Source organism: Aegilops tauschii, chromosome 2 (assembly GCF_002575655.3).
Source record: "Aegilops tauschii subsp. strangulata cultivar AL8/78 chromosome 2, Aet v6.0, whole genome shotgun sequence".
Classification (NCBI taxonomy): domain Eukaryota; kingdom Viridiplantae; phylum Streptophyta; class Magnoliopsida; order Poales; family Poaceae; genus Aegilops; species Aegilops tauschii.
In genome coordinates this window covers 256085280-256108615 of record NC_053036.3, presented here as the reverse complement: position 1 = coordinate 256108615, position 23336 = coordinate 256085280, and the positions used below count along the sequence as shown (strand labels likewise).

Here is a 23336-nt window from a genome sequence, read left to right as displayed (position 1 = left end):
TGTTCACGAGTGACAAACAACTAAGAACCAAGGGAAAAACTGAAATAGGCGAGAAGCGATATGATACATCCATTTTGCATCATGCTTTTATGTTGATATTTATTGGATTATGGGTTGTTATTACACATTATATCAAAATACTTATTGCTATTCTCTCTTATTTTATAAGGTTTACATGAAGAAGGAGAATGCTGACAGCTAGAATTCTGGACTGGAAAAAGAGGAAATACTAGAGACATATTCTGTACAACTCTAAAAGTCCTGAAACTTCACAGAGCTTATTTTTGGAATATATAAAACATATTAGGCGAAGAAAGAACCAGAGGGGGGCCACCAGCCAGCCACAAGGGTGGACGGCGCCCCCCCCGACCTTGTGGGCCCCCTCGCAGGCCTACAGTGTCCATCTTCTGCTATATGGTGTCTTTTACTCTAGAAAAAAATCATAGATAAGATTTAGGGATGAAGCGCCGCCATATCGAGGCGAAACCTGTGCAAAACAAATCTACGGCTCCGGCGGAGCTGTTCTGCCGAGGAAACATCCCTCCGGGAGGGGGAAATCATCGCCATCGTCATCACCATCGATTCTCTCATCGAGGGAGGGTCAATATCCATCAACATATTCACCAGCACCATATCCTCTCAAACCATAGTTCATCTCTTGTATGCGATCTTGGTCCCAAAACCTCAGATTCGTACCTGTGGGTTGCTAGTAGTGTTGATTACTCCTTGTAGTTGATGCTAGTTGGTTTATTCGGTGGAAGATCATATGTTCAGATCCTTAATGATAATTAATACTCCTCTGATTATGATTATGAATATGCTTTGTGAGTAGTTACGTTTGTTTCTGAGGACATGGGAGAAGCCTTGTTATAAGTAATCATTTGAATTTGGTATTCGTTAGATATTTTGATGAGATGTATGTTGTCTTTCCGCTAGTAGTGTTATGTGAATGTCGACTACATGACACTTCACCATTATTTGGGCCTAGGGGAAGGCATTGGGAAGTAAAAAGTAGATGATGGGTTGCTAGAGTGACAGAAGCTTAAACCCTAGTTTATGCGTTGCTTCGTAAGGGGCTGATTTGGATCCATATGTTTCATGCTATGGTTAGGTTTACCTTAATTCTTATCTCGTAGTTGCGGATGCTTGCGGGAGGGGTTAAACATCAGTGGGAGGCTTGTCCAAGGAAGGAAAGCACCCAAGCACCGGTCCACCCACATATCAAATTATCAAAGTAACGAATGCGAATCATATGAGCATGATGAAAACTAACTTGACGATAATTCCCATGCGTCCTCGGGAGCTCTTTGCTTTATATAAGAGTTCGTCCAGGATTGTCCTTTGCTACAAAATGGATTGGGCCACCTTGCTGGACCTTGTCTACTTTTATTACTTGTTACCCGTTACGATTTATCTTATCACAAAACTATCTCTTATCGATAATTTCAGTGCTTGTAGAGAATACCTTGCTGAAAACCACTTGTCATTTCCTTCTGCTCCTCATTGGGTTCCACACTTTTACTTACCGAAAGGACTACGATAGATCCCCTATACTTGTGGGTCATCAAGACTCTTTTCTGGCGCCGTTGCCGGGGAGTGAAGTGCCTTTGGTAAGTGGAATTTGGTAAGGAAACATTCATATAGTGTGACGCCCGGATAGTTAAGCTACAGTAATCCTCCGTTAACAATGCCACGTCATCACTGTTACTGTTGCTAATCCCGCTTAGATTCAAACCGGTTCTAATTCAAATTTGAAATAAAGTCAAATTCAAAAGTTTTCAAGTGTCAAAATTAAAATCTGCAAATTGTGTCAAATAATTCCTAAGTATTATTAGTGAAGAACCAAAATACTGTAAAGTGTTTAAGTGATAAAAATGGTTAAAACTGTAGTTAGAACAATTAACTAAATGGCTTTTTATAATTTCTAAAAGGTTAAACTATTTTATTTGTGAGTGAAACTTTTTGTGACAGAGGGTTAAACTAAAACATTAACTTAGATGTTGGTCTCATATTTTTATAAAACTAAAGTATGCTATAGTAAAATAAAAACAGTAAAGAAAAATGAAACAATGAAATAAAAAGAAAAGAAAGTCCCCCTCCATCTAGGCCAATTGGCCCAGTTGGCCTCACTGGCCGAGCCAGGCCGGGCCATCAGCGCCGTGCCTCCCCCTCCCTGTTCACGGGGGGATCATGGGCAGCGCCGATGCCTGCCACGGCACCGGACGTCACCGTGGCAGCCATCCGGCGGCCCCCCGGCGAGCCCCGCACCTACTTAGCCGCCCCGGCGCCCCGAACCCTAGAGCGCCACTCCCTATTCCTCTCCACCTTCCCCTCCTCAGATCCCCACCTTTCCAAGCTCCGCCATGGACGTGTCGCCGGCATAGCCGTCGCCGCTGCCCACCCCGCTGCTGGAGACCGCGCCAGGGGCACCGTCTTCACCGCCTACATCGACTATGCCTTGGAGCTCAAGCACTGCACCTTTGTACCGTTGTCCTCGTCCACTTCTTCCCCAACGCCGACTGCCTCCGTCGCTGCCTCTCCATCGACCCCGGCGTCGCCGCCTCTCCATCGACCCCGGTCGATCTGCAGCTCCTAAGCCGTCAACGAGCCCTCTTGAGCTCCCTCGGTGAGCTCCACTCGCCTTCCCCCGCTCGCCTTCGTTCCTAGCACCGGTCCACGCCATGTTCCCGCTCCTGTCGCCGTTGCCGTCGCAGCCCTGCGCTCCCGCCCGCTTGCGTGCCTGTGACCACCTGATGGTGCTTGCTGCTGCTTTCGTCGGCACTGCCGCTTGCTGCAACTGCTGCTGCATCCTTCCCCTTTCTTTGCTATGCCCGCAGCTCAATTGAGCCCCACGCCGCGCTGCCGACCGCGGCATGGCCGGCCCCTGCCTACTATTGCTGCTGCCTTTCTACTTTTGCCGCTGCTGCTCTGCATACTGCTGCTGCCACTGCACCGAGTGCCTCGAGCCCCGCCTCTGTCTCACTGTCGCATGCCCTGCCGGAGCCAGCGCCGCTACACAGCCCGTCCGCCCGCGCCCCTCCTGTCGAGCTACGCTGCTGCTCTTGCTGCTACGCGGCTGCAGCCGCCGCCACCGCCGCGTCGACCGCCCCCGCCACTGCTGCCCCGCGTCGCTCCTCCCCCGTGAGGCCTCGCCCACTGGCCACCGGCGCCCCGCCACCCGCGGGCCCTGGTACCTTCGCTGCGGCCGGCGCCCTCCCCTGTCCGGCGCCCGGTTGGGTTCGCCCACGCCCAGGCACCCGCACCCGTATGCCCGTGCCCGCCCCATTATGGCCCCCTAGTTCTATGACACGGGGCCCCACGCCCCTTTTCTAGAAAAACATTATATCGAAATAAATAAAATTAAAATAGTTAATAAATTTATTAGTTAATTAATTAATTTAAAAGTTGAATAAATTAATTAACAAGTTGTTTAATCTGCAATTAGTTAAATGAGCTTATGATAGGGGGACCCCACCCCTATTGACTAGTCAAGTGTTGACTGGTCAACTGGGACCCCCTGGCGCACCTATCAGCCGCTGGTACACTTCTGTGTACGCAGAGCTGGGTGCACCTAGCATTTAGTCTTTAATTTTGAAATAATAATAAATCTAGAAATTGTTTTAAACTTTGGAAAATCATAGAAAATAATTCGTAACTCGAATGAAAAATTGTTATACATGAAAGTTGCTCAGAACAACGATACGAATCGGCATACGCCCTCTGTTCATCTGCCACACGCGCCTAGTATAGCGAACATCAAACCTTTCCCCTCCATTTCATCTGTCCGAAAATGCCAAACTTCGGGAAAGCTTTCCCGGATGTTTTTCCCCTTCGCCTATATCATGTAGTGCTGCATTAGAACACTCCTAGCACCACTTATCGTCATGTTATGCTTTTTGATGCTTTGATTGCTCTGTTATTTATTGTGTTCCCCCTCTGTTACTTCTTTCCGGTAGACCCCGAGACCGCTTCTGATATCCCCGTGATCGACTACATCGACGACGACCCTTCCTTCTTGCCAAAGCAACCAGGAAAGCCCCCCCCCCTTTGATCATCCCGATATCGCCCAGTCCATTCTCTCATGCTTGCATTAGATTTTGCTACTGTTATTGATTGCTCCTATTCTGATGCATAGCCTACTTTTGTAACCTGCTTATTGTTACGTACTTGCTTATCCTAAACTTCTTAGTATAGGTTGGTTAGTGATCCATCAGTGACCCCCACCTTGCCCTTGTTGCCCATGCGTCATCATCGATGACTCGATCAACGTGATCGACGACCAAAGCCCGACACCTCACATCACATCACGCCCCTTTCTGTTGCTCGACTATGCAAAGTTATCATCGAGTGCCGAGGGTGGATTCTCATACATCACTCCTGATGAGATCTCTGTAGTGTAGCTAGTCGGTCGTGGTCATCGAGGGTGGTTCCATCTTCTCCATTCCTGATACGACTCTGTCGTGCAACACCTCAAGTGTGAACCTCGAGGGTGGTTCCTCTTACGTTCATCTTGATGATTACATCGAGTGGAATCCACCGGGGGTGATTCCTCGAGTCTTCTCCTTGATGTCTGGACACACAATTACCTTGACTTCACTTGAGACCGTTGTGAAAGACGGGGGGGAGGGGGGACCGGAGAACACCCGTGCGATGTGACGGTGGGGGCTGGCTGTTTAGCGGTATCACCCAGGAGGGGGTGATAGCTCCGGACTTGTCCCGGCGGCCGTCACTTCTTTTAATAATGCACTATCAGGTTTGGGTATTTGTTCTGAATTGGCCTTTGGCCTTTATGCACTAACCACCACGCGAGAATAGTTATGGGCCTCGATGTCGTAGTATCAGCCGAAGCTTTGTCAGACGTCTAGTTCAGCATTGCGGCACGGCTGGGCCGGCACCATCCTGTAGTGGTGGAGCCTGGTCCGCCCTGCTCGCAACGACCCGGAGTGTAACGGGCGATGGGCCCAGACCACGGAGTGCTTAGGATGTAGACCAGCGGGGACCTCTCTACTGAGCCTAGGTGGGGCTACGACGTGTTGATTTTCCGAGGCCGGGCATTGTCCCAGAAAAGTGTGTCCGACCAGAGTAATCAAGCGTGTTGGAAAACGTGGTGCACCCCTGCAGGGAAGATATATATTCGAATACCATGTCCACGGTAATGGACGTTCAGACTTGTATCTTGATCTTATACAACTAGAAATGGATACTTGATATGTGATGGATATGTGGCTCTGAGATTGCTTTCTCGCAGGGAGTCGAGGAAGGATCTCTGGGCATTAATTCTACAACATGCTTGTTAATTAGAAACTGCTATTCTTTACTCTTCTACATGCTGCAAGATGCTTGGAGCTGCTTGAATATTCTAGTCTTCGATAGGTTAGGCCTTCCCCTCTATTCTGGCATTCTGCAGTTCAGTCCACAGATACAACCCTTCCATTTGATACCAATGCATACTTAGTATAGATCTGATGCTTGCGAGTACTTTGGATGAGTACTCACGGTTGCTTTGCTACCCCTTTTCCCCTTCCTTCTTCTTTCCGGTTCATGCAACCAGATGGTGGATCCCAGGAGCCAGATGCCACCCCTAACGACTACTACTACTATCCCGAGGGTTCCTACTACTATGTGGAGCCCGCCGACGACCAGGAGTAGTTAGGAGGTCCCAGGAAGGAGGCCTTGCCTCTTCGATCATGTTGATTCTATGCTAGCCTTCTGAAGGCATCCTTGTTTAACTTATGTCTACTCAGATATTGTTGCTTCCGCTGACTCGCTTATGTATCGAGCTATGTATTCGAGCCCTCGAGGCCCCTGGCTTGTAATATTGAGCTTGTATGACTTCAGTTTTTTTTAAAGTTGTGTTGTGATATCTTCCCGTGAGTCCCTGATCTTGATCATACACGTTTACCTGTATGATTAGTGTACGATTGAATCAGGGGCGTCACATATAGCGTGCTGAAATTTACTGTCACTGGCTATTATGGAAAATAATCCTTTGAGGGGTTTGTTCGGGGTATCTTCACCTCGACTGGAACCATAATTAGTTGCTCCTCAACCTACTGCACCTACTGAAAATATTTATTATGAAATTCCTTCTGGTATGATAGAGAAACGGCTAGCTAATCCTTATGCAGGAGACGAAACATTACATCCTGATATGCACCTAATCCATGTGGATGAAGTTTGTGGATTATTTAAGCTTGCAGGTATGCCCGAGGATGTTGTCAAGAAGAAGGTCTTCCCTTTATCTTTGAAGGGAAAGGCATTGACATGGTATAGGCTGTTGGATGATATCGGATCATGGAACTACAAACGAATGAAATTGGAATGTCATCAGAAGTTTTACCCTATGCATCTGGTTCATCGTGATCAGAATTATACATACAATTTTTGGCCTCGTGAAGGAGAAAGTATCGCTCAAGTTTGGGTGAGGCTTAAGTCAATGTTATATTCACGCCCCAATCATGAGCTCTCAAGAGAAGTTATTATTCAAAAAGTTTATGCTCGGCTTTCTCATAATGATCGATCCATGCTCGATACTTCTTGTACTCGTTCCTATATGAAGAAGGATATTGGATTCAAATGGGATTTATTGGAAAGAATTAAGCGCAACTCTAAAGATTGGGATCTCGACGAAGGTAAAGAGTCATCTTTAAACCTTAAGTTTGATTGTGTTAAATCTTATATGGATACCGATGCTTTTCGTGATTTTAGCACTATATATGGACTTGACTCTGAGATAGTAGCTTCTTTCTATGAATCATTTGCTATTTATGTTGATCTCCCTAAGGAGAAGTGGTTTAAATATCATCCTCCCATTAAGGTTAAAGTAGTAGAACTTATTAAAGTTGAAGAAGAAACTATTATTTATAATGTTGATCCTATTGTTTCCACTGCTTATATTGAGAAACTGCCATTCCCTGTTAGAATAAAGGATCATGCTAAAGCTTCAACTGTGGTTTGTAAGAGTTATACTAAAACACCTACACCTTCTGAACAAATTAAAGTTGAACCTAGTATTGCTATGGTTAAAGATCTCTTGGTTGATAATATTGATGGGCATGTTATTTATTTCTGTGATGATGCTGCTAGAATTGCTAAACCCGATACTAAAGATAAACATAGACCTGTTGTTGGCATGCCTATTGTTTCTGTTAAAATAGGAGATCATTGTTATCATGGCTTATGTGATGTGAGTGCTAGTGTGAGTGAAATTCCTTATACCTTGTATAAAGAAAATATGAATGATATTGCACTTGCTGAGATAGAAGATATTGATGTTACTATTAAGCTTGCCAATAGAGATACTATATCACCAATTGGGATTGTCAGAGATATTGAAGTCTTGTGTGGGAAGATAAAATATCCTACGGATTTTCTTGTTCTTGCTTCCCCACAAGATAATTTTGTCCCACTATATTTGGTAGACCCTTCTTGAATACTGTTAATGCTAAGATAGACTGCGAGAAAGATATTGTTACTATTGGTTTAAGGGATATGTCTCAGGACTTTAATTTCTCTAAATTTCATAGACAACCACATGATAAAGAATTGCCTAGTAAAGATGAAATTATTGTTCTTGCTTCTATTGCCGTGCCTCCTAATGATCCCTTAGAACAATATTTACTAGACTATGAAAATTATATGTTTATGAATGAAAGAAGGGAAATAGATGAAGTATTCTTTAATCAGGGACCTATTTTGAAACATAATATGCCTATTGGAATCCTTGGGGATCCTCCTCCACCTAAGGGTGATCCCGTGGTTGAGCTTAAACAATTACCTGATACTCTGAAATATGCTTATCTTGATGAAAAGAAGATATATGCTGTTATTATTAGTGCTAACCTTTCGGAACATGAAGAAAAGAAATTATTGAAAACTCTGAAGAAGCACCGTGTCGCTATTGGATATACTCTTGATGATCTTAAGGGCATTAATCCCACTCTATGTCAACACAAAATAAAATTGGAGAAAGATGCTAAACCAGTTGTTGATCATCAACGATAGTTAAATCCCAAGATGAAAGAAGTGGTAAGGAATGAAATACTAAAGCTTTTGGAGGCAGGTATAATTTATCCTATTGTTGATAGTCAATGGGTAAGTCTTGTTCATTGTCTCCCTAAGAAGGGAGGTATTACTGTTGTTCCTAATGATTAGAATGAATTGATTCCACAAAGAAATGTTACAGGTTATAGAATGGTAATTGATTTTCGCAAATTGAATAAAGCTACAAGAAAATATCATTACCCTCTACCTTTTATCGATCAAATGCTAGAGAGACTACCCAAACATACTCACTTTTGCTTTCTAGATGGTTATTCTGGTTTCTCTCAAATACCTGTGTCAAAAGAAGATCAAGAGAAAAGCAACTTTACTTGCCCTTTCGGTACCTTTTCTTATAGATGTATGCCTTTTGGTTTATGCATGCAATGCACCTGCTACCTTTCAAAGATGTATGACTGCTATATTCTCTGATTTTTGTGAAAAGATTGTTGAGGTTTTCATGGATGATTTCTCCGTTTACGGAACTTCTTTTGATTATTGTTTAAGCAACCTTGATCGAGTTTTGCAAAGATCTAAAGAAACTAATCTTGTCTTGAATTGGGAGAAGTGCCACTTTATGGTTAACGAAGGTATTGTCTTGGGGCATAAAATTTCTGAAAGAGGTATTGAAGTTGATAAAGCCAAAGTAGATGCTATTGAAAAGATGCCTTGTCCTAAAGATATCAAAGGTATAAGAAGTTTCCTAGGTCATGCTGGTTTTTATAGGAGGTTTATTAAAGACTTCTCTAAAATTTATAGGCATCTCACTAATCTCTTACAAAAAGATATTCCTTCTGTTTTTATCATGATTGTGTAGAAGCATTTGAAATACTGAAGAAAGCCTTGATTTTTGCACCCATCGTTCAGCCACCTGATTGGAACCTACCCTTTGAAATTATGGGCCAGTTCTTTTGCCAGAATCTGAAGATTCTCCCAGAATCCGACCCCTACCCAGCTTCTCCCAGAATCTTTGAGCCCCGTTTGTTTTACAATCCTATCTAATTAGACCCTAACTAGATAGGATTGTAAAACAAATGGGGCTGAAAGATTCTGGGAGAAGCTGGGTAGGGGTCGGATTCTGGGAGAATCCCCACATTCTGGCAAAAGAACTGGGCCTATGTGTGATGCTAGTGATTATGATGTTGGTGCTGTTCTAGGACAAAGAGTTGATAAGAAATTAAATGTTATTCAGTATGCTAGTAAAACTCTAGATAGTGCCTAGAGAAATTATGCTACTACTAAAAAAGAATTTTTAGCAGTTGTTTTTGCTTGTGATAAGTTCAGACCTTATACTGTTGATTCCAAAGTAACTATTCACACTGATCATGCTGCTATTAAATATATTATGGAAATGAAAGATGCTAAGCCTAGACTTATTAGATGGGTTCTCTTGCTCCAAGAATTTGATTTACATATTATTATTGATAGAAAGGGAGCTGAGAACACTGTTGTAGACAACTTATCTAGGTTAGAAAATGTTCTTGATGACCCACTACCTATTGATGACAGCTTTCCTGATGATCAATTAAATGTCATAAATGCTTCTCGTAATGCTCCATGGTATGCTGATTATGCTAATTATATTCTTGCTAAAATTATACCACCTAGTTTTACATACCAGCAAAAGAAAAAGTTTTTCTATGATTTAAGACATTACTTCTGGGATGACCTACACCTTTATAAAGAAGGAGAAGATGGTGTTACTAGACATTGTGTACTTGAGCATGAACAGGAACGTACCCTACGCAAGTGCCACTACGAGTCTTACGGAGGACACCACGCTGGAGATAGAACTACACATAGGGTATTGCAATCCGGGTTCTATTGGCCCACTCTCTTTAAAGATGCCCATAAGTTTGTCTTGTCTTGTGATGAATGCCAAAGGATTGGTAATATTAGTAGACGTGAGGAAATGCCTATGAACTATTCACTTGTCATTGAACCATTTCATGTTTGGGGCTTTGATTATGTGGGACCTTTTCCTTCCTCCAATGGGTATACACATATTTTAGTTGCTATTGATTACGTTACTAAGTGGGTAAAAGCTATTCCAACTAGTAGTGCGGATCATAACACTTCTATTAAGATGCTTAAAGAAGTTATTTTTCCGTGGTTTGGAGTCCCTAGATATTTAATGACTGATGGTGGTTCACATTTTATTCATGGTGCTTTCCGTAAATGTAATATCCCAAATTTTCAATTTGGAATGTTATACATAGATCATCATTTGCATATCATGTTTTGTTGCATTTTTGACAAATCCTCGATAAATCCTAAGCAACTCAAGGACCCTCGGAGAGAGTTGGGGATTTTCTCGAATTTTATTATTTGATTTTTCAAACGAGGATTGGATTTTTAATTATTTTTCTCTCCAGAAAAATATTTCATTTTAAATAAACGAGAGGAGAAAATATGACTTCTCCAAAACATTGAAATACTGGAGGAAAAATGTTAAAATCATTATTTGGAATTTAACTGGATTTTATTTGCAATTTTTATTGCATTTAAAAATTATGCATGTTTTCAAAATATTTATTTTCATTTTAAAAATGTTCACCCTATTCTAGATTTTCTAACTAGACGGGGAAAATTTATTTCATATTTTTCTGATTTTTATTTATTTTTCTACGCAATATTTTCCGCGGAACCTTAAAAAAAACAAAAAAAAACGCGCCGCGCCGACTGGGCCGAGCCCAGCCGACGGCCCACCCCGTCGCCTCTCCTCTTCCAGCACGCGACGCGCCGCCGCCGGAGTCCGCCGCCGCCTCGGGTTTGCCCCTCCCCCAAGCCGGAGCACCCCCCCCTCATAAATACCCCCCCTCCGTTTTCCTCATCACCGCCGCCGGAGGAGCCCGCCGCCGCCGCCACCCGCCGTTGCCTCGTCACCCGCCGCCGGGAGCGCCCGAGCCCGGAGCCCCTCGCCGCCGGAGCCCCCCCCCCCCCCCCCGAGCCCGCACCCCACGCCGCCGAGCCTCGCCCGCCGGAGCCCCGCCGAGGTACTGCTGCCGCCGGCCGTTTTGCTGTTGACCGGTTTTCTGTAAAAAAAAACCTTTTGTTTTAAAAAAACCCTAGATCGGTTTTTTTGGTTTTCTTATTTCACGAGCGTTCACCGAACTGTTCGTTTTAACGAACGCGTTCGTCGGTTTTTCTCTGTTAACGAACGTCCGTGATTTAACCGTTCGTCCATTTTCTTTTTCGTCGGATTTTCTCGTTATTTTCTTAGATTCGATTTCTGATCGAATTTTCGAATCTGTTTAACTTTTCGCTCGTTTATCGGAATCAGGCGATTCAAGCGCCTAGAGTTTCGTCTCGAAATTTTCTTTCCGATTAATCTACTCAAACAAGTTTTTGCTACAGTAAAATTTGACCTAGATCCAGATGAGCAAACGAAGTTTCTTTCTTTCGCCGTTTGACTTTCGTTGCTTCTTTCGAGTTGATTCTTTTTGCAAACCGTAGTTCTTAAGTTGAACTTTTTGGTTGGATCTTTCATTCGAGTTTTACCTGTGCATTAGATGAGTACTGATTGTATGCTTGTTTGTTTGCGATAGAGTACCCGGAGTGTGCCGCTTGTTACTTCGACTCGCTAGGTTTTGCGGATCATCAGCAAGGCAAGTAACACTTTGATCATACCCCATTCATACCCAGTTTTTATAGCATTAGATCTATTCCCTCAAACATTGCATGATTAGGATCTAATTAAACTGTGGGTATTGGGAAGTAGTTGAGGTAGTACCTATTACCTGTTTTCTTATCAAACCCTTGGGAGTTACTTCTACGTTGCTTTTATTATTGCCATGCTATGCTCGTAGACGTGGATTGGGTTTGAGAGATATCCATGACAGATGTGAGATGTTTATTAATGGTTCAACTTAAGGTGGCAACTAAAACTCACATCTGGGTGGATTGAGGCACCTGGAGAACCCAGTGTTGTCTGTATGTATAAGGTCCGCCACCCAGGCTCAAAGGGATCATAAGATTATTCATGCTAGAAACTTCCGTGTGCAGCCGCAAGCTATTATGGGCTCTAGCATAGTTGAGTAGGTTACAGGATCTCTTGAAGAGGTGGACTAGCAGATGTAGGGGAAAGTAGGTGTACCGGTCCATCCAGAGTAGAGAGTGACTGTTTCTGAAAGACTATGTCTCGGTCATCCGTTTCTCAAACATCATGCAGTGCGAGAATCAAGCGGAGGCGATCGAGTCTTGTGGGGAAAAGTGCACAAACCTCTGCAGAGTGTACAAACTGATCATGATTAGCCGTGTCCCCGGTTATGGACAACTTGAGTATCTAGTACCTGGATTATCATTTGAATCTCATCACCGTGATACTTATAATTAATTTTGTTGGGTTAATGATGACACTTAATTGGGATTGAGTTGGAGGTACCTTCTCAATGTTTCACCCACCATGATAGTTAAATAAAATTTATTCCTTTGCAGTAGGATAAAATTGGCTTTTCGCAAAACTGTAACCATAGAGCCTTTCCACCAGCCATATATGCATATAGTATAGCCTTATCATTGTTCATTGTCCTCTATGTGTTACTTTGCCAGCATATTCTATGTGCTGACCCGTTTCGGGCTGCAACGTTTCATGTTGCAGACTTTTCAGACGACGAGTAAGGTGCCTTAGGTCGTGGTTTTATACTCAGTGATGCCGCTGGAGTTGATGGACTCACTTATCTTCCAAGTCTTCCGCTGTTATCGTTATTAGATGGCCTTAAGCCATGTTATTCATACTTAATCTCTTCGGAGATATTCGATGTAATAAGTGTGTGATTGCTACTCTGTTATAAAATCTCCATTTGTACTGTGCGTGTCAGCATTACTGATCCAGGGATGACACTGGTGCACAGCAGCACATGCCATTTGAGGTCTGGTCGCTACAAAGTTGGTATCAGAGCACACGCTGACTGTAGGACACGACCACTAAGCTTAAGCCCTAGAAAAACTTCTCTCTTCTCATTTCTGACCCCTCTCCACTTTCTACTCTTTTAGGAATGGCGAATGCAAGGAGCAAGTTCATGCAACCAGATGAAGACACGCCGTTTGGACGACATTTGAAGGAAGTCACCAAGTACTTGAACATAGGAATACCAAGCGTCACCGGAACCTACAACGCCACATTACCTGAAGAGGAGAGTTGGAAGATTCAAGTTATCATTCCAGGAAGGACGTTTGTGCCAATTACGGAACCCATAAGATTGGTTTTCGAAGCACCAACTTGGAGTTTAGGGAAGAGCATGGCCGCACATATCGCCATGGGACGCATTGGAGAAGTCTATCACCAGGAGCTTAAGGATACAATTTATCAAATTTGTGGACGTCGAGACGCGCAATGGGAGATGATCAAGACCAAGAAGGATGGATCAATTGCAGCTTTCATCCTGGAGCAGAACCAAAATATTCAACGCCAGGAGAATCAGATGTGCACGGACAAGGAAGAACTGAAGAAGCCATTCACGAAGATCAAGGAACTCCAAGAAGAACTCAAGACTATACGCGAAGATTATTTGGAGGAAATCAACACACTAGTCGGGAAGATTGACGACCTGGAGAATAAGATTGGAGCATCTGTGGGAAATCCAGTGCCAAAAGCAGAAGTTGACGAATGCACTTGTCTGGATAACTACATCATCATCGACGACACCGACTCGGAACCAGTGAAGACGAATGGATTGATGAAGCTGGAGCAGACATCATGGAGTCTTCAACGGATCAGAATTTTTAGTAGATTACCATATCAGTAGTAGTTTTCCCCCATTTAGTAGTATAGTTCAAGCACTTTGTAACGCTAGATAGATCGATTGTTTTGCCTTGTTGGATTGATTGAGTGATATTGATTGAATTTGTCTCATGAGCATATGGGTAGTGTTTTCTCTCTAGACCTCATTCTATTCTTAATTCTCATCTTTTCTAAACCTATCATATGCCTCCGAGACGCGACACCGGGTTTGTTTTCCTGCCAGAGATCACCCAGTTGATTCAGCAGCAGAATGCCCTGATGCAAGTGTTAGTTCAGAACCAAGGCAACAACAACAACAACCCACCGCCACCACCACCTGTTGATCACTTAGCCCGTTTCTTAAGGCTAAACCCGCCAGTGTTTTCCAGTAGCACCGAGCCGATTGTTGCAGATGATTGGCTCCGCAAAGTTGGAAGGGAGTTGACCACTGCAGGATGCACAGATGCGGAAAGAGTGCGTTTTGCCGCACATCAGCTTGATGGACCCGCAGCATCATGGTGGGAGAATTATACAGCCACGCACCCTATTGACACTATCACATGGGACTAGTTTCAGCAAGCTTTCCGTACAGCTCATGTTTCAGCAGGAGCTATGGCTATGAAGAAGCGTGAGTTTCGCAACCTACGCCAAGGAGGACGCACCATAGGCCAGTATGTGGAAGATTTCAGTAAGTTAGCACGTTATGCACCAGATGACGTTGCTACAGATGCTGCCAAGCAGGAGAAATTTTTGGAAGGACTGATTGATGAACTGAGTATGCAGTTGATGGTAGCAACCTTCAACAACTACCAGGAGCTGGTAGATAGAGCTCTCATGATTGAAGGGAAGCAACAGCAGATTGAAAACCGCAAGAGGAAGTATGGACAAGGGAAGTATAATTCTGGAGCTCAGCAGAAGCCATGGTTTACCCCGAAGCCGGGAGGACAGTTTCAGCATACCCATGGAGGAGGTAGTTCGCACAGCCATAATGGCGCCAAGAATGGTAATGGGAATGGAGGAGGAAACGGACAGAACCGCACCAACCCATCTACCCCAACCAAGAGAGATCTAAGTCACATTACTTGTTTCAAGTGCCAGAAGACGGGACATTATGCAACTAATTGTCCCGAAGCACAAAATGGAAATGGCAATGGAAGCTCTGGGAAGAAGCCGAACCCGTTCAACAAAGGACATGTGAGCCACGTGAGCGTGGAGGAGATTGAAGCTCAGCCTGATGCAGTAATAGGTAAGTTTTTGGTTAAGTCATTTACTGCAACTGTTCTTTTCGATACTGGTGCATCGCATTCATACATATCAAGGGGATTCGTAAACAAGTTTAAGATGTCCACCCAAGTTCTCAAAAGCCCCATGTTAGTAACCTCGCCAGGAGCAGAGTATATGGCCACCCAAGGATGTTTTCAGATACCGTTGGCCATTGGAAGGCATGTTTTCCCCACAGACCTCATTGTTTTGGAATCGCAAGGCTTGGACGTGATTTTGGGAATGGATTGGCTATCGTTGTATGGAGGAAACATCGATTGTGCCAGCAAGACTATTTTGCTTACCACCCCGGAAGGAAAAAGGATCAAGTATGTATCCAGGCATATGCCGAAGAAGACTCAAGTGAATTCCTTATCAGGAGTTGTACAGGAGGAAGTACCAGTGGTGAAGGACTATCCGGATGTATTTCCAGAAGAGTTGCCAGGCATGCCACTAGATGGAGACATTGAGTTCTTGATTGAACTTTTGCCAGGCACAGGGCCAATATCTAAGAGACCGTACAGGATGCCCGCAAAGGATTTGGAGGAAATTAAGAAGCAGATCAAGGAGTTACTGGATAAAGGCTATATTCGCCCAAGTTCGTCACCTTGGGGATCACCAGTACTTCTAGTAGAGAAGAAAGATGGATCACTAAGGATGGTTGTTGATTACCGAGGATTGAATGAAGTGACCATCAAAAACAAGTACCCACTTCCGATGATCAATGATTTGTTTGACCGCTTGCAAGGAGCTAACGTATTTTCCAAGATCGATCTACGATCGGGATACCATCAGTTGAAGATTCGAGAGCAGGATATACCTAAGACAGCATTTACCACCAGATATGGATTGTATGAGTATAACGTTATGTCATTTGGACTGACTAACGCACCGGCCTATTTCATGAACCTGATGAACAAAGTGTTTATGGAGTTTCTGGATAAGTTCGTCGTGGTGTTCATTGATGATATTTTAATCTTTTCCAAGGATGAAGAAGAGCATGAGGAGCAATTACGATTGGTACTTGAGAAGCTCAGAGAGCATCAGTTATATGCCAAGTTCAGCAAGTGTGAATTTTGGTTGAAGGAAGTTGGATTCCTTGGACATGTTATTTCTGGAGAAGGAATAGCAGTAGACCCTGCCAAGGTTGACATAGTGACAAGTTGGGAATCACCCACGACAGTTGGAGAAATCCGGAGTTTTCTTGGACTTGCAGGATACTACCGGAGATTTATCGAGAATTTCTCAAGGATTGCTAAGCCCATGACTGAGCTATTGAAGAAGGACACCAAATTCAATTGGACTGAGGAATGTGAAGCTAGTTTCCAAGAGTTGAAGAAACGATTGGTTACATCACCAGTGTTGATTCTGCCAGATCAACGCAAGGACTATGAAGTTTATTGCGGCGCTTCTCGTCGAGGACTTGGAGCAGTGCTTATGCAGGAAGGAAGAGTTGTGTCATATGCTTCACGACAACTTAAACCCCATGAGAAGAATTATGCTATGCATGATTTGGAATTAGCAGCCGTGGTGCATGCATTGAAGACATGGAGACATTTTCTCATTGGAAACTATTGTGAGGTGTACACGGATCACAAGAGTTTGAAGTACATTTTCACGCAGAAGGAGTTAAATCTCACACAGAGGAGATGGTTGGAGCTCATCAAAGACTATGATATGAGATTGCATTATCACCCTGGAAAGGCTAACGTAGTAGCAGACGCGTTGAGCCGCAAGAGTCATGTCAACACCCTCATGACAGGAGAGTTACCTCAGAAGTTAGCCAAGGACCTACGTGAGCTATGCTTGGAGATAGTCCCTAGAGGCTATTTAGCGACATTGGAGATTCAGTCTACCTTGATGGAAAAGATCAGAGAAGCTCAGAAAACAGACAAGGAGATTGAAGAGATAAAGGAGCAGATGAGCAAAGGAAAAGCCAAGGGATTTCGTGAGGATGAGCACGATACCTTATGGTTCGAGGACCGTGTATATGTGCCAAATGATCCGGAGATCAGGAAGTTGATTTTGCAAGAAGCCCACGATTCACCATACTCGATTCACCCAGGGAATACCAAGATGTATTTGGATTTGAAGAATACTTTCTGGTGGACCGGAATGAAGAAGGATATTGCGGAGTTTGTAGCAGTTTGTGATGTATGTCAGAGAGTGAAGGCAGAGCATCAGAAGCCAGCAGGATTGCTACAACCATTGCCGATACCCGAATGGAAGTGGGATAAAATAGGCATGGATTTTATCACAGGATTACCAAGGACTCGTTCAGGCTATGACTCGATATGGGTTGTAGTCGACCGTTTGACGAAAGTGGCTCATTTCATTCCAGTGAAGACCACTTACACCAGTGCTAAGTTGGCAAAGATATACATGACCAGGATAGTATGTTTGCATGGAGTTCCAAGGACCATTGTATCAGACAGAGGAACCCAATTTACCTCGAAGTTTTGGAAGCAGTTACGTGAAACGTTGGGAACCAGGCTGGAATTTAGCACAGCATTTCACCCACAGACAGATGGACAGACCGAGAGAGTCAACCAGATTTTGGAGGACATGTTGAGAGCATGTGCACTAGATTATGGATCAAGTTGGGACGACAATTTGCCATATGCGGAGTTTTCTTATAACAACAGTTACCAAACCAGTTTGAAGATGGCCCCTTTCGAAGCTTTGTACGGAAGGAGGTGTAGGACACCGTTGTTATGGGACAAAGTTGGAGATCGTCAGTTGTTTGGACCAGATTTGATTAAGGAGTCTGAACAGAAAGTAAAGTTGATTCGCGATAGGCTCAAGGTAGCCCAGTCCAGGCAGAAGAGTTATGCTGATTCTAAACGCAAGGAGACAGTTCACGAAGTCGGAGACCGAGTGTATCTTCGAGTATCACCCCTTCGAGGAGTAAAGCGCTTTGGAGTTAAGGGAAAGTTAGCGCCTCGTTTTATCGGACCATACAGAGTGTTGGAACGTATGGGAGAAGTTGCCTATAAGCTGGAATTGCCCGAAGGATTGTCTGAAGTCCATGATGTATTTCATGTTTCGCAGTTGAAGAAATGCTACGCAGAGATGGCTGAGATACCGCTGAGAGATACTGTGCCACTGGAAGCGATTCAGTTGGAAAGTGATTTGACGTATGAGGAGAAGCCAGTTAAGATTCTCGAGTATGCCAGCCGAGTTACCCGCAGCAAGGTTATCAAGTTTTGCAAAGTTCAGTGGAGTCACCACACGGAAGATGAGGCCACCTGGGAGCGAGAGGAAGATCTACGGAAAAACCACTCCCACCTGTTTTCTAGCCAACCCGAATCTCGAGGGCGAGATTCATCTTAAGGGGGGTAGGTTTGTAACATCCCAAATTTTCAATTTGGAATGTTATACATAGATCATCATTTGCACATCATGTTTTGTTGCATTTTTGACAAATCCTCGATAAATCCTAAGCAACTCAAGGACCCTCGGAGAGAGTTGGGGATTTTCTCGAATTTTCTTATTTGATTTTTCAAACGAGGATTGGATTTTTAATTATTTTTCTCTCCGGAAAAATATTACATTTTAAATAAACGAGAGGAGAAAATATGACTTCTCCAAAACATTGAAATACTGGAGGAAAAATGTTAAAATCATTATTTGGAATTTAACTGGATTTTATTTGCAATTTTTATTGCATTTAAAAATTATGCATGTTTTCAAATTATTTATTTTTGATTTTAAAAATGTTCACCCTATTCTAGATTTTCTAACTAGACGGGGAAAATTTATTTCATATTTTTCTGATTTTTCTTTATTTTTCTACGCAATATTTTCCGCGGAACCTTAAAAAAAAAAAACAAACGCGCCGCGCCGACTGTGCCGAGCCCAGCCGACGGCCCACCCCGTCGCCTCTCCTCTTCCAGCACGCGACGCGCCGCCGCCGGAGTCCGCCATCGCCACGACGCCGCCGCCACCTCGGGTTTGCCCCTCCCCCAAGCCGGAGCACCCCCCCTCATAAATACCCCCCCTCCGTTTTCCTCATCACCGCCGCCGGAGGAGCCCGCCGCCGCCGCCGCATCTAGCCGCCACCGCCGCCCACCGTTGCCTCGTCACCCGCCGCCGGGAGCGCCCGAGCCCGGAGCCCCTCGCCGCCGGAGCCCCCCCCCTCCCCCGAGCCCGCACCCCACGCCGCCGAGCCCCGCCCGCCGGAGCCCCTCGCCGGAGCCCCGCCGAGGTAGTGCTGCCGCCGGCCGTTTTGCTGTTGACCGGTTTTCTGTAAAAAAAACCTTTTGTTTAAAAAAAAACCCTAGATCGGTTTTTTCGGTTTTCTTATTTCACGAGCGTTCACCGAACTGTTCGTTTTAACGAACGCGTTCGTCTGTTTTTCTCTGTTAACGAACATCCGTGATTTAACCGTTCGTCCGTTTTCTTTTTCGTCGGATTTTCTCGTTATTTTCTCAGATTCGATTTCTGATCGAATTTTCGAATCTGTTTAACTTTTCGCTCGTTTATCGGAATCAGGCGATTCAAGCGCCTAGAGTTTCGTCTCAAAATTCTCGTTCCGATTAATCTACTCAAACAAGTTTTTGCTACAGTAAAATTTGACCTAGATACAGATTAGCAAACGAAGTTTCTTTCTTTCGCCGTTTGACTTTCGTTGCTTCTTTCGAGTTGATTCTTTTTGCAAACCGGTGTTCTTAAGTTGAACTTTCTGGTTGGATCTTTCATTCGAGTTTTACCTGTGCATTAGATGAGTACTGATTATATGCTTGTTTGTTTGCGATAGAGTACCCGGAGTGTGCCGCTTGTTACTTCGACTCGCTAGGTTTTGCGGATCATCAACAAGGCAAGTAACACTTTGATCATACCCCGTTCATACCCAGTTTTTATTGCATTAGATCTATTCCCTCAAACATTGCATGATTAGGATCTAATTAAAATGTGGGTATTGGGAAGTAGTTGAGGTAGTACCTATTACCTGTTTTCTTATCAAACCCTTGGGAGTTACTTCTACGTTGCTTTTATTATTGCCATGCTATGCTCGTAGACGTGGATTGGGTTTGAGAGATATCCATGACAGATGTGAGATGTTTATTAATGGTTCAACTTAAGGTGGCAACTAAAACTCACATCTGGGTGGATTGAGGCACCTGGAGAACCCAGTGTTGTCTGTATGTATAAGGTCCGCCACCCAGGCTCAAAGGGATCATAAGATTATTCATGCTAGAAACTTCCGTGTGCAGCCGCAAGCTATTATGGGCTCTAGCATAGTTGAGTAGGTTACATGATCTCTTGAAGAGGTGGACTAGCAGATGTAGGGGAAAGTAGGTGTACCGGTCCATCCAGAGTAGAGAGTGACTGTTTCTGAAAGACTGTGTCTCGGTCATCCGTTTCTCAAACATCATGCAGTGCGAGAATCAAGCGGAGGCGATCGAGTCTTGTGGGGAAAATTGCACAAACCTCTGCAGTGTACAAACTGATCATGATTAGCCGTGTCCCCGGTTATGGACAACTTGAGTATCTAGTACCTGGATTATCATTTGAATCTCATCACCGTGATACTTATAATTAATTTTGTTGGGTTAATGATGACACTTAATTGGGATTGAGTTGGAGGTACCTTCTCAATGTTTCAACCACCATGATAGTTAAATAAAATTTATTCCTTTGCAGTAGGATAAAATTGGCTTTTCGCAAAACTGTAACCATAGAGCCTTTCCACCAGCCATATATGCATATAGTATAGCCTTATCATTGTTCATTGTCCTCTATGTGTTACTTTGCCAGCATATTCTATGTGCTGACCCGTTTCGGGCTGCAACGTTTCATGTTGCAGACTTTTCATACGACGAGTAAGGTGCCTTAGGTCGTGGTCTTATACTCAGTGATGCCGCTGGAGTTGATGGACTCACTTATCTTCCAAGTCTTCCGCTGTTATCGTTATTAGATGGCCTTAAGCCATGTTATTCATACTTAATCTCTTCGGAGATATTCGATGTAATAAGTGTGTGATTGCTACTCTGTTATAAATCCTCCATTTGTACTGTGCGTGTCAGCATTACTGATCCAGGGATGACACTGGTGCACAGCAGCACAGGCCATTTGAGGTCTGGTCGCTACAGTAAAATCCTTGCTAAGTATGATGTTAATCATAGAATTTCATCTCCTTATCATCCTCAGTCTAGTGGTCAGGTAGAATTGAGCAATACAGAGATTAAATTAATTTTGCAAAAGACTCTTAATAGATCTAGGAAAAATTGGTCTAAGAAACTTGATGATGCTTTGTGGGCTTATAGAACTGCTTATAAAAATCCTATGGGTATGTCTCACTATAAAATGGTTTATGGAAAAGCATGTCATTTACCTCTTGAAATAGAACATAAGGCATATTGGGCTATTAAAGAGCTCAACTATGATTTCAAACTTGCCGGTGAGAAGAGGTTTTTTGACATTAGCTCACTTGATGAATGGAGAACCCAAGCCTGGAATGCCAAGTTGTTTAAAGAAAAAGTTAAAAGATGGCATGACAAAAGGATACAAAAGCGTGAGTTTAATGTAGGTGATCATGTTTTGCTATACAACTCTCGTTTAAGATTTTTGCAGGAAAGCTTCTCTCTAAATGGGAAGGTCCTTACATCATCGAGGAGGTCTATCGTTCCGGTGCCATAAAAATCAACAATGTCGAAGGTAAAAATCTGAAGGTAGTAAATGGTCAAAGACTCAAACATTATATCTCAGGTACTCCCATAAATGTTGAGACCAATATAATTGATGCCATAACCCCGCAGGAGCACATAAGGGACACTTTCCAGAACGTTTCAGACTCCGAAAAGGAATAGGTATGTGGTACGGTAAGTAAACCGACTCCAAAACGTTTCCAATGATAAATTTCCTCCATTTTGGAATATTTAAAAATTTAGGAAAATTAAAAGTAGTCCGAAAGAGACACGAGGCCACCACAAGGGTGGAGGGCGCGCCCTACCCCCTGGGTGCGCCCCCGACCTTGTGGCCACCTCATGTGCCCTCCGGACTCTGTTTTCTTGCAGAATACTTCTTATGGTCGGTAAAAATTCATTATATAATCTCCCGAAGGTTTTGACCACGTACCACGGCAATACCTCCTGTTTTTTTTCAAGCCGTTTTCTACCTTAGTTTTCAAGGCCATGCACCATGTCATCTCTCTCCTCCAACAACGCGGGCTACGATGCTTGGCTAATGAAGATAGAGATGAATAAAGAAGAACTTGGGGAGATCAACAAGGGTGATAAGATCAAGAAGGCGACAGGAGATCAAGTTCCGGTAGCAGAAGAAGAAGACATCCTCCAACCTTATTATAATCATCTTACTCCTACTGAAATTGAAGCTTTCAAGATGATTGAGATAGTTCAGGTGTAGGACAAGTATCTAACTCGTGAAAATATTCTGTTACAAGAGCATATCACCGCACTCAAGGGCATTATTCGTAAATTGGAGCACCTCCTGCGTTCGATGTTCGAAGACAAGCCTGCTCATCAACAACTCCATCATCACCACCTCCGAAGAAAGAGATATAAATACATGGGTATGGGCACTCCCCTTGGCAACTTCCAAGCTTGGGGGAGGTGCCCCGGTATCGTATCACCATCAGATCTTTATATTTATTGTTTTTCTTAGTTCGATCCTTTTGGTTATATCTTGATCTAGTAGAATAAAGTTTTTAGTATAATCTAGCTTTCAGTTTTGCTTTATGTTCCCTTTATGTAATTGAGTTCGTGAGATATATAATAAAGAGTATTTTTGAGTAAAGGGCTTTGCTTTCTTGCTATGATCTTGAGGGAATTAAATTAAAGAAAATATAAAGATCATATATTGATTTTATGAAGAGTAATGACTTCACATATAAAGAGTATGATGAATAAAAGTTGTTGAGAGTTGACAAACTCAGTTTTGTTCATTGTTGCAACTAATAGGAAGTAATAGAGAAAGAGAGGCTTCACATATAAAAATACTATCTTGGACATCTTTTATGATTGTGAGCACTCATTAAAATATGACATGCTAAAAGGTTGATGTTGGACAAGGAAGACAACATAATAGGTTATGTTTGCATATATCCGAATAGAAATTATATTTTCATGGATCATCCAACATGTTGAGCTTGCCTTTCCCTCTCATGCTAGCAAAATTCTTTGCACCAAGTAGAGATACTACTTGTGCTTCCAAACATCCCTAAACCCAGTTTTTCCATGAGAGTCCACCATACCAACCTATGGATCAAGTAAGATCCTTCAAGTAAGTTGTCATCGGTTCAAGCAATAAAAATTGCTCCTCTAAATATGCATGATCTATTAGTGTGAAGAAA

The 23336-nt window shown here is 43.4% G+C and overlaps 1 protein-coding gene across 1 annotated transcript in view; it reads left to right on the top strand.

The window, feature by feature from the left end:
• The first annotated feature begins 2203 nt into the window (after window positions 1–2203).
• LOC141040926 (uncharacterized) overlaps window positions 2204–23336 on the top strand; it is a 36095-nt gene continuing 14962 nt past the window's right edge. Inside the window, exons 1-2 of the mRNA XM_073507039.1 lie at window positions 2204–2487; window positions 2838–3190. Of these exons, the coding sequence (XP_073363140.1) occupies window positions 2204–2487; window positions 2838–3190 (637 nt within the window). The remainder of the gene's footprint in view (window positions 2488–2837; window positions 3191–23336) is intronic.